We start from the raw sequence: 16,453 nt of genomic DNA on the forward strand, positions 1-16,453 counted from the left end.
TTTTTGTGAAATTATTGCTCGTTATTATCGAGTTTTCTAATCAGGAGAAGGCGCTAGCGCTGGTAGAACATTACGGACAGCTTGAATCTTCGTACGGAATCCTGGTAGACTGTTTTTTTTAGGTCAGACTGGTCCCATCCATGCAGAATTTCACTCTGGGTGTTACGTATTACAAACTCGACTTACTTGAAAACGAAAAATGGCATTGACGTTGTCGACTGACCTGTCCGTGAATACTGGTCCAACATACGTAGATGAAAAACTTGAGGACAAACAAAAAGCGTTACGGGAGAGCATCGAGAAGGGGGAGCCCAAAATATTTGGGGTGAGTGAACTTCGTGTTGTGACTTCAAGCAGATTCCCACAGAAAGTAACATGTTATTAAAGGGAAAAAAGAAAGTTGTTTTCTGGTGTCTTCAACAATAAAGTAGCCATGTTGTGTTAAAGAGTAGGTTATGTTAGATTGTGCAAATCAGAATATGTTTATCAAAGTCCAAAATCTCTTCAGGGAAAATATCGAAAACAAAAACAGAGGAAAGCTTTGAAAGTAGAAATTTCTTTAAATTTAATTCTCTATATCTTGATTTCTTGGTTTTGTCTGATGTACAATTTTAAATAACATGTTTGCCTTAATGTAAGTTATTTGTCATTATTTTACTATAGGCTACAATTCCATTAGAAAACAGATAATGATTGGATAATAGTGATCCAGTTCTTCTTTTCTTTTTTCTTTTCTTTTTTCTGTGTGTGTAATAAGGCTCTGTTGTAGTGGTTGTGATTTTCCCAGGATGCGATCCTGGATAAACATATATGTTGATCCTTGAACATCATTCCTGTTCAAAAAATATAATCCATACTCCTACCCTAAACCTAACCCTTACTAAATTATTTCCAAAACCAGAGAGGATTGATAGTTGGAGCACATAAATCTGTATGTTTAACATAAACTGTTAACTTATCCCTTAAATCTGATTGGCTGATTATAATGTTGGTCCAGCGTGTCCTATAGGGGAATCTTTAGGGGTAGGGATTAGGTATGGATTACATTTTTGAACAGGAATGTTTTAGGATAAACATATAGATGTTGGTGAAATCACACTATAACCTTGTTGTAAACCTTGTAAGTCTGGACTATATTAACATTAGACAAGTGACTCATTTTTTGGCATGTTAATTGCTGAATCTTTGGTCACGGTTTGACATTGCCCACTCAGTAGACCATTAATCTAGTTAAACATGATTCTCTATAGCAAGTTAGCTACGTGCTGTCACATACTCGTGTCATACATTTCCTTAGTAAGGTGTGCTACAAAAATTCACAAAAACTGTAATTCACAGTAATTTGAAGCACCCACAATAACAATAATTAGCATATGCGTTACCATATTATATTGTATTATTGAATACTGATATTTGTAGCACAGTTACATATTTCTCTTTTGTTTAAATGTGAAATTATAGAGGATTTTAGTTTCAAATGTAAAAAAATTATGATGTCATACAAACACAAGTACTTTGAAATTATAATTTTAAAACAGATTTAAACGTTTATGTCAACTCAACTTGTATTTACACAGCCTTTCTCTCTCTCTGTTTGCTTTTTTAGGTCTCTCAGATAGTAATAGGACTGCTGATCATCTCCTATGCTATACCTCTGCTCTTTGGCGAGGCCACGGTGATCCTTAACATTGGCGTACCATGGTGGAGTGGTATTATGGTAATGTTTCATTAGGACATAATGGTTATATAACAAATTAAGTTGACGGCAAAGCATTTAGGGTAATGTCCAGTATTCTCAATGTGCGAATTATACATTGACGAGCGGGAGGGTCAAATTTTCAGTAATGTTAGTTTGTGTTATACATGCTTCAGCGAATCAAATGTATGTATTTATTTAAATTACATTTAATTTATAAATAAAATATATTTAAGTTTTCAGTGTTTTGTGGGATAGGCTAATTAGTGTATTCTGACCTGATTAGCTATTTCGACTTACTTTAGGTCAAACTATACAGACTACGCATCTAATCTGACTTTACTTTTAGGCTTTATGTAGTAACAACCACCTATTTTATGAGAAATCAGTCTTGTGAAATACTACGGTGTCTATTGGTGCTCTAAATCTGCCATTTTTATGAACCTTTATAGGGGTGGTCAAATGGATCTCCATAATTTTATTTATTAACATTATTATTTAAAATACAGATCAGAGTGAACATTCAAAGGGACCCCTCATACATCTTGTTTGGACATCCTCCAGGGGAGATCAAGCCTTAATTAGGGGGGTCAATCCCCCCAAACCCCCATGCAATTCGCACCCTGAGTATTATATTTATATATATATATATATATATATATATATATATATATATATATATATATATATATATATATATATATATATATATACAAACAAATATCCCAGCAAGCATTTTCGTTTGTAAAAGATGTCTAATAGATGTCTCATTGACGTCTAAACAGTCGTCTTGGATAAAACAAGGCTAAATTTGGGCTGTCAGTGAAAATCTAATAGACATCTAAGAATAGCCCAAAAATAGACAAATCATCAAACAAACAGAAATGAATGACTACACATATAAAGTCTGTCTAATCCGTCTATTTGATGACTACTCTAGTTTTGGACTATTCTTAGAAGTCTATTAGATTTTCACTGACAGCCCAAGTTTAGCCTTTGTTTGCTGGGATACATCTGTCACTTAACTTCTATTTTCTTTTTCCCCAAACAGTCTGTCATTTCAGGAGCAGCCGCAATAACATTGGAGAAAAAGCCCACCTTGAAGACAGTGAGTTTGAACTTTGAAACATCGTTAGAGTGTTTTCCAGACACTAGCTGTCATGGATTGGTCAGGCTCTCACGACCCCCACTCACGAAGATCACCATCACCTGACTTCTAATGAGCACACAGCTGCATCACATTCACGAGCACCAGATAAAAGCACAGCACTCCAGTCGCTCATTGTCCGGGCTCGTCTCGACGAAAGCGGACAACTGAGCGACCACTCAGCGTAGTCATCCTCAGCTAAAACAAACGATTTACTTACCTGTTCTCTTTGTATTCCTCCTAGTCTTCCTGGTCCTCCCGAATCGTCCTGTCTTCCAGTCCTTCCAAGTCTGTGTCATCCTCTGTCAGCTGTATCTGGTGTGTGCTGTCCATCCTCGTGTATTCCTGTTACCCAGCCACGGAGGAAAAGACCCCAACATCATTCCTGATCCTCCTGGCTATCCTTCATGTGCTCCTTGTTGTCATTTAATAAACACCCTAACGTTTCCTTACCTCTGTCTCCTGTCCGCTTCATAACAGAAGCCCGGACCAATAACGACGACAGCACCGAGCACTTCCGCCTCCACAGTTTCTTCTTCGGCCCTTCCTTCCAGTCCCATGGCCCGACCAGCGCCCTACTCAGGCGGAGCGGGGGAGTGCAATGGTTTTCTGTTACAATGTTCCCTCATATTCGAAATGCAACCTTCTCTATATCCCACAGATAAGTCGAAGATCGCCTACATCGTATCTCTACTCTCTGGACCTGCACTTAAATGGGCTGAGACGATCTGGAACCAAGCCGGGCCGGTCATGAATTCCATCACTACCTTCACGGAGTATTTCAAAGAGGTGTTTGGACGTTCTGATGGGGAAGTAGCCGCTGGAGAGCAGCTGTATCATCTAAAGCAAGGTACTCTATCTACACAGGAATATGCTCTCCGGTTTCGCACTCTAGCAGCTGCAAGTGGATGGAATGAGAGATCGTTGTTGACCACGTACCGGCTCGGCTTGGAACCCACTCTCCGAATCCAACTGGCCACATTAGATGATACAATGGGTCTGGAGAGATTCATCCAACATTCTCTCCGATGTTCCGATCGTCTCCGTTCCTATCAACAGGACACCATCACCCCCCTCGTCTGCACTCCTCCAATCGCCTGAGTCAACAGCCTCTCCAGAACCAGAACCCATGATAATAGAGTCTGGAAGACTGACATCAGCGGAACGACAGAGGAGGCTGACCCGGGGTCTGTGTCTATACTGCGGTGTCAGTGGACACACCCGTATGGAGTGTCCCCTTCGTCCCATTCGGACTTCAGTGAGTGTATTCAGTACGAATATTGAACAATGTAAACCACTTACTACCACCGTACAAATAACTACTGCCTCTATTTCTCTCCTTGTCACAGCCCTCATCGACTCCGGGTCAGCAGGGAACTTCATCTCCCAATCCCTCTGTCGTCAACTCCACCTCCGTACTGAGGCGTCCTCGCATATATACCAGATACAACCGATAACCCAGTGCACTCGATCTTCGACCCGTATCCATCGACAATGCGAAGACATCCTTCTTCAAGTGGGGTTGTTACATCAAGAGAGGATTCAATTTCTGGTTCTGGAGGGTGCAAATATGGACATCATTCTAGGGCGCCCGTGGCTGGTGAAGCACGATCCCATCTTCTCTTGGGGCACAGGAGAGATAAAGAAATGGGGATCTGGATGTACACCTGCCTGTTTTCCAAATCTCCCTCTTCAAGGTCGGAACCCCCATTTCTTTGTTTGCAACATCGGTCGAGAGCCCTCCTGAGAAGCAGTCTATCCACATTCCTAAGGAGTACAGCTCCTTTCATGATGTCTTCTGCCCCAAGAGAGCTTCCCAGCTACCGCCGCATCGGCCATGGGACTGCGCGATCGACCTAGTTCCAGATGCCCAGTTGCCAAGAGGTAGGATCTACCCGCTCTCGCTTCCAGAGAATCAGGCAATGGAAGATTACATAAGGGAGGCTCTGAGTCAGGGGTACATACGTCACTCAAAATCACCAGCCGCCTCAAGCTTCTTCTTTGTGGCCAAGAAGGACGGAGGGCTGCGTCCATGCATCGACTACAGGGTCCTAAATAACGGTACAGTAAAATACCGATATCCCCTTCCTCTGGTACCAGCCGCTTTGGAACAGCTCCGAGAAGCTAAAGTCTTCACTAAATTGGACCTCCGCAGCGCGTATAATCTGATAAGAATACGTGAGGGGGACCAATGGAAGACAGCATTCGTGACCCCTACTGGCCACTATGAATATGAGGTCATGCCTTACGGTCTGGTTAACGCCCCCTCCGTATTCCAAAACTTCATTCATGAAGTCCTCCGGGAGTTTCTTCACCACTGTGTAATAGTGTACATAGATGACATCCTCATTTACTCCCGGAGTGAGGCCGAACATCGCCAACACGTTGCGGAGGTCCTACACACATTGAGAGAACATCACCTCTACCTCAAAGCGGAGAAATGCTCATTCCACCAGAAGTCGATTCATTTCTTGGGATACATCATTGACCAAACCGGTATACGTATGGATGGGAAGAAAATTGAGGCTGTTCTATCCTGGTCAGAACCCACTTCCATTAAGGAGCTCCAGAGGTTTCTTGGGTTTGCTAACTTTATAGACGGTTTATCAAGGACTACAGCAGGATTACATCACCTCTCACTAATCTCCTCAAGGGTAAACCCAAAGGACTGGAGTGGACCAAAGAAGCAGCCGCAGCCTTCCGCCTTCTTAAGAAGGAGTTCACAAGGGCCCCACTCCTGACTCATCCTGACCCAAATCTTCCTTTCGTGGTGGAAGTGGACGCATCCACCACCGGCGTCGGGGCAGTATTATCTCAACATCATGATACACCGCCCCGACTGCATCCCTGTGCCTATTTCTCTCGGAAGTTGAGCCCGGCGGAGCAGAATTACAGCATAGGAGACAGGGAGCTTCTAGCAATCAAGCTAGCCTTGGAGGAGTGGCGTCACTGGTTGGAGGGAGCCAAACATCCGTTCCAGGTGATCATAGATCACAAAAACCTCCAATACATCAAAGAGGCCAAGAGACTATGTCCACGTCAAGCCAGATGGTCACTTTTCTTCTCACGTTTTGATTTCTCCATTTCCTATCGTCCAGGACCCAAGAATCTAAGAGCAGACGCTCTCTCTCGTTTACACGAGCATCACGATCATGAAGAACTCCCAACGAAGATTCTTCCCGAACACATCTCCATTTGTCCGATCACCTGGAACGCTCCTCCAGTCGTTGCCACTCCGGAAGCCCCTGCTCCGCCGGGATGCCCTCCTCATCGGCAGTTCATACCACCTGAACACCGGGTAGATCTGATCCACTCCTTACATACCTCGCTAGGCACTGGACATCCAGGGATCAACAATACTCTCTCGCTAGTATCCCAACGATTCTGGTGGCCAAACATGGCAAGGGATGTGAGGCAATATGTTCAGGGCTGTAAGGACTGTGCCCAATCCAAGAGCCCACGTCATCTACCCGCTGGAAAGCTCCATCCCTTGCCGATTCCGAACCGTCCCTGGTCACACCTAGGAGTGGACTTTATCACTGACCTCCCTTCGTCAGAAGGTAATACCTGTATTCTAGTCATAGTAGATAGATTCTCAAAGTTTGTCAAACTAATCCCTCTGAAAGGTCTTCCCACAGCCTTTGAAACTGCCGACAATATCTTTAATCAAGTCTTCAGGTCATTTGGTATTCCAGAAGATATTGTGTCGGACAGAGGTCCACAGTTCATCTCACGTCTATGGAAAGCCTTCTTCAAGCTCCTAGGTGTGGCCGTCAGCCTCTCTTCTGGATATCATCCCCAAACCAACGGGCAGACAGAGAGGAAGATTCAGGAGGTGGGACGGTTCCTGAGGACCTTCTGCAGTGGTCACCAGAACTCCTGGAGCCAGTATTTGGGCTGGGCAGAATATGCCCAAAATTCACTGCGGCAACCCTCCACCGGACTCACGCCATTCCAGTGCGTCCTGGGCTTCCAACCACCGCTCTTTCCCTGGGATGGCGAACCATCTGATGTCCCGGCAGTGGATCACTGGTTCCGGGAGAGCGAGAGAGTCTGGGACGAGGCTCATCAACATCTGCAGAGGGCAGTCCGTCGAAGCAAGGTAACCGCCGATAGGAGAAGGTCTGAAGAACCCAGATACACACCCGGACAAAAGGTGTGGCTATCCACCCGGGACATACGCATGCGACTGCCCTCTCGCAAGTTAAGTCCCCGATTTGTTGGTCCCTTCACCATCGTGGAACAGGTTAACCCCGTCACCTACAAACTACAATTACCCTCTCACTACCGTATTCACCCTACATTCCACGTATCACTCCTGAAACCCTATCACGATCCTGTTCTTCCCTCCACAGAGCCTGACCACGAAGAGGAACCCCCTCCTCCACTGCTCCTAGAAGAAGGAGCCGTCTACGCAGTGAAGGAGATCTTGCGTTCCCGACGTCGTGGTGGCCAGTTGGAGTACCTGGTGGACTGGGAAGGGTACGGCCCCGAAGAAAGGACATGGGTTCCCAGAGCTGATATTCTCGATCCTAGTCTCATGGTGGAGTTTCATGAGAGCCACCCTGAGTTCCCAGCGCCTAGAGGCAGAGGGAGACCACCACGGCGTCGGAGGTGTCGGCCCTCAGGAGCGGGCCCTGGGGAGGGGGGTACTGTCATGGATTGGTCAGGCTCTCACGACCCCCACTCACGAAGATCACCATCACCTGACTTCTAATGAGCACACAGCTGCATCACATTCACGAGCACCAGATAAAAGCACAGCACTCCAGTCGCTCATTGTCCGGGCTCGTCTCGACGAAAGCGGACAACTGAGCGACCACTCAGCGTAGTCATCCTCAGCTAAAACAAACGATTTACTTACCTGTTCTCTTTGTATTCCTCCTAGTCTTCCTGGTCCTCCCGAATCGTCCTGTCTTCCAGTCCTTCCAAGTCTGTGTCATCCTCTGTCAGCTGTATCTGGTGTGTGCTGTCCATCCTCGTGTATTCCTGTTACCCAGCCACGGAGGAAAAGACCCCAACATCATTCCTGATCCTCCTGGCTATCCTTCATGTGCTCCTTGTTGTCATTTAATAAACACCCTAACGTTTCCTTACCTCTGTCTCCTGTCCGCTTCATAACACTAGCAGATACAGATTTCATTTATAATGTAATTCAGTCATGATCAATCAATTAATAATGACTCTAAATCACCTACAGGTATTGTTGAAGCCGTAATTAGCCGTCCTGTGAAATTTAAATGAGTTTTTAAATATTTCCAAGTCCTGTTTAATGGAGAGGTTTTTTCAACACATTTTTAGACAAATAATTTGAATAAGTAATTTCTTTTGTCGTTTCCCAGTGATGGGTTGCAGCTGGAAGGGCATCCACTGCATAAAACATATGCTGGATGAGTTGGCGGTTCATTCCGCTGTGGCAACCCCAGATTAATAAAGGGAGTAAGCCGAAAACAAAACGAATAAACATTTATTTTGTCTTTGCCATAGTAACAGTACATACTATTTTGCTATAGTTAATTGGCAAGGTACTAGTATTCAGACTGAAGTGCAATTAAAGCTTAACTAGGCTAATTACTGTCGGTTAATAACATTTGAACAGCAGTGATTTGTTCTGTAGCCGCTTGAAAATAATAATTTCCTAAAGGGACTAATAAAATTGACCTCTAAAATAAACAAATGCCTTTACTGCAGCTAAACTATCATACATAAGACATTTTCCTGAAGAAAATAGTATTATTGGAAATACCCTCCAATTTTCCTTGCTTATTTAAATATCACTCGGGAAATATTTGAAAAAGAACCAAAAAACTGATAATGATTTTGACTGTATGCGTTTCAAAAGACAAAAATGATTAAAGTTGCTCTTGTGTTTAGGTCTCTGTTTGTTTGGCAATTTCTGGAGCGGCCATAGTCATCTCAGTTATTGCACTCATCCTGTATTATGTTGACATGGCCGTCAATCTGGCGACTGAATGCCACAAAGGACCAGATGGCTTGTGTGACTATCGGTATTTTGCCACTGTATGTGTATTTATCTCTTATTTGAGCGTTCTATTATATTATAGTAGAGGTGTAAAGACAATTAAACAGAAATAGATGTTCATGTTTGGGTTCTTTTTCCTGAACAGCATTTCAACACGGGAGTGAAGGCAACCATCTCTGTGGTCAGTTTGGTTCAGACAGGTATATCCACAGCTTTTACAGTCATGCTGTATAACCAGAGGAGGTCCTTTACAGGTTATGTGGTAAGAGAAAAAATGTGTTGTTTTTAAAAAATACTTTATTATCATTATAGAAGGGCCGACACGGTGGCTCAGTGGTTAACACTGTCGCCTCACAGCAATAAGGTCACTGGTTTAAGCTCCGACTGGGTCAGTTGGCATTGCTGAGTGGAGTTTGCATGTTCTCCCTGTGTTTGTGTGGGTTTTCTCTGGATGCTTCGGTTTCCCCTAAAGCCCAAAGACATGTGCTATAGGTGAATTGAATAAACAAAATTGGCCGTAGTGTATGTGTGTGTATGGATGTCTCTCAGTACTGGGTGACAGCTGGAAGGGCATCCGCTATGTAAAACATATGCTGGATAAGTTGGCAGTTCATTCCACTGTGGCGACCCCTGACGAATAAAGGAACTTAGCCTAAGGAAAATGAATGAATGAATGAATGAATGAATCATTAGTAGATTTGTACTTTTATTGATGATGTATTTTCAGTTTGAAGAAAAAACTATGGATTTATTAGATTTGTTGTCATAATTTTTACATATCTGTGGCAAATTGAGCATAAAAATCTAAGTTAATTCCATTATGTCATTATTTTCAAGCATTTATGGTTTATTTTTACAAAATAAACCTTTAACAAGTACTGAAATGTGTTGCATTTTGTGGACATTTAGGATCTTGTTTAAACTATATCTCAGAAATGGTTCTCTGACATGTACTGTATACATTATTTTCTCTCTTTCAGATCGTGAACGAAAGACATCCTGGTTGATTCCCATTGTGTAACATTTTTGGATTTAAATCAGATGTCCTGACATCCACTTCATATATGTGGTTTTGCTTGTAACCAGTAGTAATGCTTGTATGTGTAAGAATGTAAAGCACTGATGTACTGTTAAATGTCATGTGAATAAATATAATGTGAATGGTTTGATTTTATAAAATATCAAAATAAACCTCTAAAGACCGTTTTTATTAAAGATATATTTCAAGTTTATATTTAGCCTTTTGTGGTTTTATTTTACCATTCTGATCATTTCAGTCCTAAAAGAAGAAAAAAAAAATATCACACCTTCGGTAAGCATAATGCGTCGGTCGGATGATGGCTTTGGCTCATCTTCTTTGTAAGCTGGAAAATTAATCATATCTACAGAAGCTTGGTGAAATAATATTAGTTAAAGTTAAATAAATACATTTACCTAAAAACTGTGACTATGAGATATTCATAACATGGCGTTACCCATAGCAACATAGGCAACGGGCCTCACAGAAGCAGTTTATTCGCTGATATACACCGAGATTTAAGGTTTGTTTCTAGGGACAGCGATGATACTTCGTTAGAAACCTGAACAGAAATTAAGAACCGTCATATGATATTATATAACGCTCTTTGCTTGTTTTGGGCGTGGCTTCTTACGGTTTGAATCAGATGCAATTTACAGATGTGCGATAAAAAGGGTGAAAGGTATAGAAAATCGGCTTAAAACACGGGTTAAAGTTTTAGGATCGTAAATACATGTTTCAGTGTTGGTTTTCAAAAAGGAATAGCTTATCAAGCCTTTACATACTGTTAATTATACGTTATAAATACAGTCTAACATAAAATGATTTAACTAATAGGCCTACTATTGAGAATTTTGAGTTAATAATATGTTTTCTTACTTTTACTCTGTCTAAATCTGTCTAATTTTAAAGGTCAGTAGCCTATACGGTTTATTTTAAATTGACACGCACCTATACTCACCGGCCACTTTATTGGGTACACCTTACTAGTACTACCAGGTTGGACCCCATTTGCTTTCAGAACTGCCTTAATCCTTCATGGCATAGATTCAACAAGGTACGGGAAATATTCCTCAGAGATTTTGGTCCATATTGACATGACAGCATCACGCAGTTGCTGCAGATTTGTCGGTTGCACGTCCATGATGACAATCTCCCGTTCCACCACATCCCAAAGGTGCTCTATTGGATTGGGAACTGGTGACTGTGGAGGCTGTTTAAGTACAGCGAACTCATTGTCATGTTCAACAAACCAGTCTGAGATGAGTCGCACTTTATGACGGTGCGTTATCCTGCTGGAAGTAGCCATCAGAAGATTGGTAAACTGTGGTCACAAAGGGATGGACATGGTCAGCAACAATACTCAGGTAGGCTGTGGCATTGACACAATGTTCAGTTAAAACCAGTGGGCCCAAAGTGTGCCAAGAAAAATTCCACCCACCATTACACCACCTCCACCAGCCTGAACCATCAATACAAGGCAGGATGGATCCATGCTTTCATGTTGTTGACACCAAATGCTGACCCAACCATCTGAATGTCGCAGCAGAGATCGAGACTCATCAGACCAGGCAACGTTTTGCCAATCTTTTGTTGTCCAATTTTGGTGAGCCTGTGTGAATTGTATTCTCAGCATCCTGTTCTTAGCTGACAGGAGTGGCACCCGCTGTGGTCTTCTGCTGCTGTAGCCCATCCATCTAAAGTTTTGACGTGTTGTGTGTTCAGAGATGCTCTTCTGCTTACCTCAGTTGTAACGAGTGATTATTTGAGTTAGTGTTGCCTTTCTATCAGCTCGAACCGGTCTGGTCATTCTCCTCTGATCTCTGGCATCAACAAGGCATTCTCTGGCACAGAACTGCCACTCACTGGATATTTTCTCTTTTTTAGACCATTCTCTGTAAACCCTAGAGATGGATGTGCATGAAAATCCCAGTAGATCAGCAGTTTCTGAAATACTCACATCAGATCGTCTGGCACCACCAACCATGCCACGTTCAAAGTCACTTAAATCCCCCTTCTTCCCCATTCTGGTGCTCGGTTTGAACTGCAGAAGATCGTCTTGACCATGTCTACATGCCTTAATGCATTGAGTTGCTGCCATGTGATTGGCTAATTAGAAATTTGCGTTAACGAGCAGTTGGACAGGTGTACCTAACGTGGCCGGCGTATGTATATTTAGGTGACAAACAACAAACACGTGTTGACTCTGTGCATATTATAGTTCCTTGAACTTGTAGATTTAATTTTAAATACAAATCACCTTCAGTTCTGTCTCTCTCATAGTTGTGTGATGCAGAGCCAAGAGGACATCTTTAATCCTCTCATCGTCAATGGAGTGGTGACCCGAGACAAAGACTTCCTACACAAACTCGGCAAAGTGCTGAAACTTGACTGGATAGTCGGCAAATCCTTCAAGGTATGAAGAGACTCTCTTACATGCAGCGTCAGGAACACAATAATTGCCATTTTAATTGCTTTGTAGGCCAAATGATTTATTCAAAACTTTAACTTTAATTATATGTCTCATCGTTATAGGTTTGAATTCTAACTAATGTAACGTAACTTACTCATTTTCATTGGGCTTGAGTTTCCCTTGCTATATTTCTCAGATGAGGAGATCGCTCATTAACAGAATCATCCCATCTTTTGCTTGCCTCGCTGTGAAAAACAATGATTTCATCTCACTAAGTGGACTTCTGGAGAAGGTTATTAAACTTATAGTTTCCTAAGTTAAACATATGTGTAGAATTCAAACCTATATATATATCACACAAAGGCATTTATTTATTGATTTATTTTTAAAACCTCTTAAGACGGAAGTCAGTCATCGCACCTACGATGACTCCACGGCCCTTCATACAGCCTGTGAGCTGGGGAACATAGACATGATCAAGTTCTTGTTATCAAAGGGGGCATCTCATCATCTGGACCACCGTGGAAACTGCCCATTATACATGGCCGTTAAGAACAGGTATGTCCAATACAATTTAAGATTAGTTGGTTTAGCTGGCATTTTTTGTCATGTATATGTCAATGACTGTTTCATCTATTGCCACATATATATAGACTACATACACTCACCGGCCACTTTATTAGGTACACCTGTCCAAATGCTCGTTAAAGCAAATTCCTAATCAGCCAATCGCATTGCACCAACTCAATGCATTTACGCATGTAAACATGGTCAAGACGAACTGCTGCAGTTTAAATCGATCATCAGAATTGGGAAGAAAGGGGATTTAAGTGACTTTGAATGTGGCATGGATGTTGGTGCCAGACAAGCAGGTCTGAGTATTTCAGAAACTGCTGATTTACTGGGATTTTTATGCACAACCATCTGTAGGGTATACAGAGAATGGTCTGAAAAAGAGAAAATATCCAGTGAGCAGCAGTTCTGTGGGTACAAATGCCTTGTTGATGTCAGAAGTCAGAGGAGAATGGCCAGACTGGTTCAAGCTGATAAAGGCAACAGTAACTCAAATAACCACTAGTTACAACTGAGGTATGCAGAAGAGCATCTCTGAGCACAACACGTCCAACACTGAGGCGGATGGGCTACAGCAGCAGAAGACCACACCAGGTGCCACTCCTGTCAGCCAAGAATAGTAAACTAAGGCTACAACTCACACAGGCTAACCAAAACTGGACAATAGAAGATTCTAAATTTAAAGTCTCAATTTCTGCTGCGACATTCAGAAGGTAGGGTCAGAATTTGGCATCAACATCCTGAAAGCATGTATCCATCCTGCCTTGTATCAATGGTTCAGGTTGGTGCTGGTGGTGTAATGGTGTGGGGGATAATTTCTCGGCACACTTTGAGCCTTTAGGACCAATTGAGCATCGTGTCAACGCCACAGCCTACCTGAGTATTGTTGCTGACCATGTCCACCCCTTTATGACCACAGTGTACCCATCTTCTGATGGCTACTTCCAGCAGAATAACGTGCCATGTCATAAAGCACTAATCATCTCAGACTGGTTTCTCGAACATGACAATGAGTTCACTGTCCTCAAATGGACTCCACAATTATCAGATCTTAATCCAATAGAGCACCTTTGGGATGTGGTGGAATGGGAGATTCGTATCATGGATGTGCAGCCGACAAATTTGTAGCAACTGTGTAATGCTGTCATGTCAATATAGAGCAAAATCTCTGAGGAATATTTCCAGTGCCTTGCTAAATCTATGCCATTCAACCATGAAGGCCGTTTTAAAGGCAAAAACGGTCCAACCCTGTACTAGTAAGGTATACCTAATAAAGTGGCCGGTGAGTGTATTTACCTTAAACAAATTGATGAAGGAATGACTTGTATTTATTGGCCAAAATCCAGAAAACAAGTTGGCAATTTATCATTTAGGTTTCTATTGTTCTGAGGTCAGGACCTCAATTAGTTCTGTGGTCATCACAACCTCGGTATATTTTCTTTTATTCTCTATAATAAATATCAGTAATTTCACTTTATGTTTGAAGATTTTACCTTTCTTAAAAATGTGATTGCTAGCATGGCTAAATGTGGCAATTTAAGGGAATTCAGACAATCTTCTTCATACAGATGATGCTTATTTACAGCCAAATACAATAGTTCACTCAAAAAAATGTATTCTGTCATCATTTATCCACTGTCTGTCTGACTTTCTTTCTGAAAAGAAGATATTTTGAAGAAAGCTAAAAAACGGTAACCATTGACATCCATAGTAGGAAAAACAAATGCTATGGAGTTCAATAGTTACTGTATAATAGTTTCTCTCTCTCTCTCTCTCTCTCTCTCTCTCTCTCTCTCTCTCTCTCTCTCTCTCTCTCTCTCTCTCTCTCTCTCTTTCTCACCCCCTCTGTAAACATTGTGCTAAAAATGAGTTGTATTCCCTGATAAAAAAAGGGAATGAGCAAAAGCAAAGTGAGTGACGACTGCTATTGAGCACAATGTCTTTCAAGCCTACATTAGAGGGTGGTAATGCATCATTTGTACATGTTCAGCTCTACATGTCAGTGTTGCCAGTTCATACATGTGCTTTTTTTAGGCATCATCATGCTGTCAGCCTCCTGCACTTTAATGGAGCCACTGTTACTAAACCCCCTGTGACAATCGCTATGGAAATGATCCAGTAATATCTCACACAGAGCATTTTACTTACAATGTATTATTATAAGTCCATGAGCCTATTTTTTGGTTTTACCTATCACTGAACAGAGCGATACAGATCAAAGACCACCGTCTTCTGCTTGCTTGGGCTATAGCAGGAGTCGACATGGACGCCCAAGACTATAACGGACGCACAGCAATGCATGAGGCGGTTTATTTGGGAGATGTGTTCATGATCAGAAAACTACTGGAATATGGAGCCACACCACTGGTATAATTGGAACATGGTCTTTTAGTGTTTCATGTGTGACTATGAATAAATGATTTAAGTACAATGATCATAAATAAACCATTTTCTCTCCCTTCTTTTTACATCCAATCCAGGTGAAAGATGTGTGGGGTCAGACAGCTGTGGATGATGCTCAAAATAAGGCAGCGATCATGGCTCTTTTTGAGCCTATTTTCACAGTTCATTGTCCCACCAAAGAGGCCTATTTGCTATATGAGCCTAAACTTTCAGTCAGATGCTAAAATATGTTTGTAATTGTGTCTCTCACACTGTTCTGTTGTATTGTATTTGTCTGAAATGGTGCCTTTTTATTTTAAAATGCTTTGTTTTCTAGAAAATACTAAACTATTTTGAATTCTAGTTGTGCAGTGGGAACATGGTAGCGCTGCACTATTATCTTAGAACTTTTTCTGAATCTCTGAGTGTGGTACATTGCATTGTGATTAATGTGTCACAAATCTGAGGCCTGATTTGCTAAATTAGACTCCAAGATAATTTTATTTTTAATTAGTTATAAACTTAATAGCACTGTTCCTTAATTGTAAGCAAATTAAATATATTATCTTTAAACCAACATGTACGCTTACCGGCCACTTTATTAGATACATTTTACTAGTACCAGTTTGTTGGCATAGATTACTGGAAGGTACTGGAAATATTCCTCAGAGATTTTAGTCCATATTGACATGATAGCATCACGCAGTTGCTGCAGATTTGTCAGCTGCACATCCATGATGACAATCTCCCGTTCCCTCACATCCCAAAAGTGCTTTATTGGATTGAGTTCTGGTGAGTGTGGAGGCCATTTGAGTACAGTGAACTCATTGTCATGTTCAAGAAACCAGTTTGAGATGACTCGCGCTTTATGATATGGTGCGTTATACTGCTGGCAGTAGCCATCAGAAGATGGGTACACTTATGCAAAGTCCCTTTAAGGCAAGTCTATTCACTCAGCAGCCATCTTTGAAATGTCTCTCGGGTATTATACGGTTGTTGGTAGATCGGATATGGATGCGGCTGGAAGTTAATGAGAAATATTTACATTATTTATTAAATTTCCCATTTACTGTATTTTATTAACGTCTACCCCCTCCCCAACCGTCACAGTAATGTAAAAACAGTAGTTGTACCGAGTATTATTTATGTTATCTGTTAAATTACCCAATAAATTGTATTTTTTTAACGCCTACCCCCAGCCCTAAACCCAACCATCACAGTACTGTAAACATTTTATTTAT

At 41.8% G+C, this 16,453-nt stretch overlaps 1 protein-coding gene across 1 annotated transcript; it reads left to right on the forward strand.

Moving 5' to 3' along the window:
• Positions 1–2: 2 nt before the first annotated feature.
• tmem176 (transmembrane protein 176) lies at positions 3–10,058 on the forward strand. The gene is made up of 6 exons (XM_056456711.1): positions 3–325; positions 1,607–1,717; positions 2,748–2,804; positions 8,718–8,864; positions 8,972–9,088; positions 9,807–10,058. Exons 1-6 carry the CDS (start codon positions 200–202, stop codon positions 9,831–9,833), a joined length of 585 nt encoding a protein of 194 aa, XP_056312686.1. The 5' UTR covers positions 3–199; the 3' UTR covers positions 9,834–10,058.
• Positions 10,059–16,453: the final 6,395 nt, after the last annotated feature.

The sequence above is a fragment of the Danio aesculapii genome, chromosome 1 (genome assembly GCF_903798145.1).
Source record: "Danio aesculapii chromosome 1, fDanAes4.1, whole genome shotgun sequence".
Lineage (NCBI taxonomy): Eukaryota > Metazoa > Chordata > Actinopteri > Cypriniformes > Danionidae > Danio > Danio aesculapii.

Bases quoted from the DNA above. Each gene is read 5' to 3' on its own strand.
- tmem176 (XM_056456711.1), top strand. From the start codon at position 200: ATGGCATTGACGTTGTCGACTGACCTGTCCGTGAATACTGGTCCAACA. The intron at 1,718-2,747 runs GTAATGTTTCAT...TTCCCCAAACAG, and splicing joins CATGGTGGAGTGGTATTATG to TCTGTCATTTCAGGAGCAGC. The intron at 9,089-9,806 runs GTAAGAGAAAAA...TCTCTCTTTCAG, and splicing joins GGTCCTTTACAGGTTATGTG to ATCGTGAACGAAAGACATCC.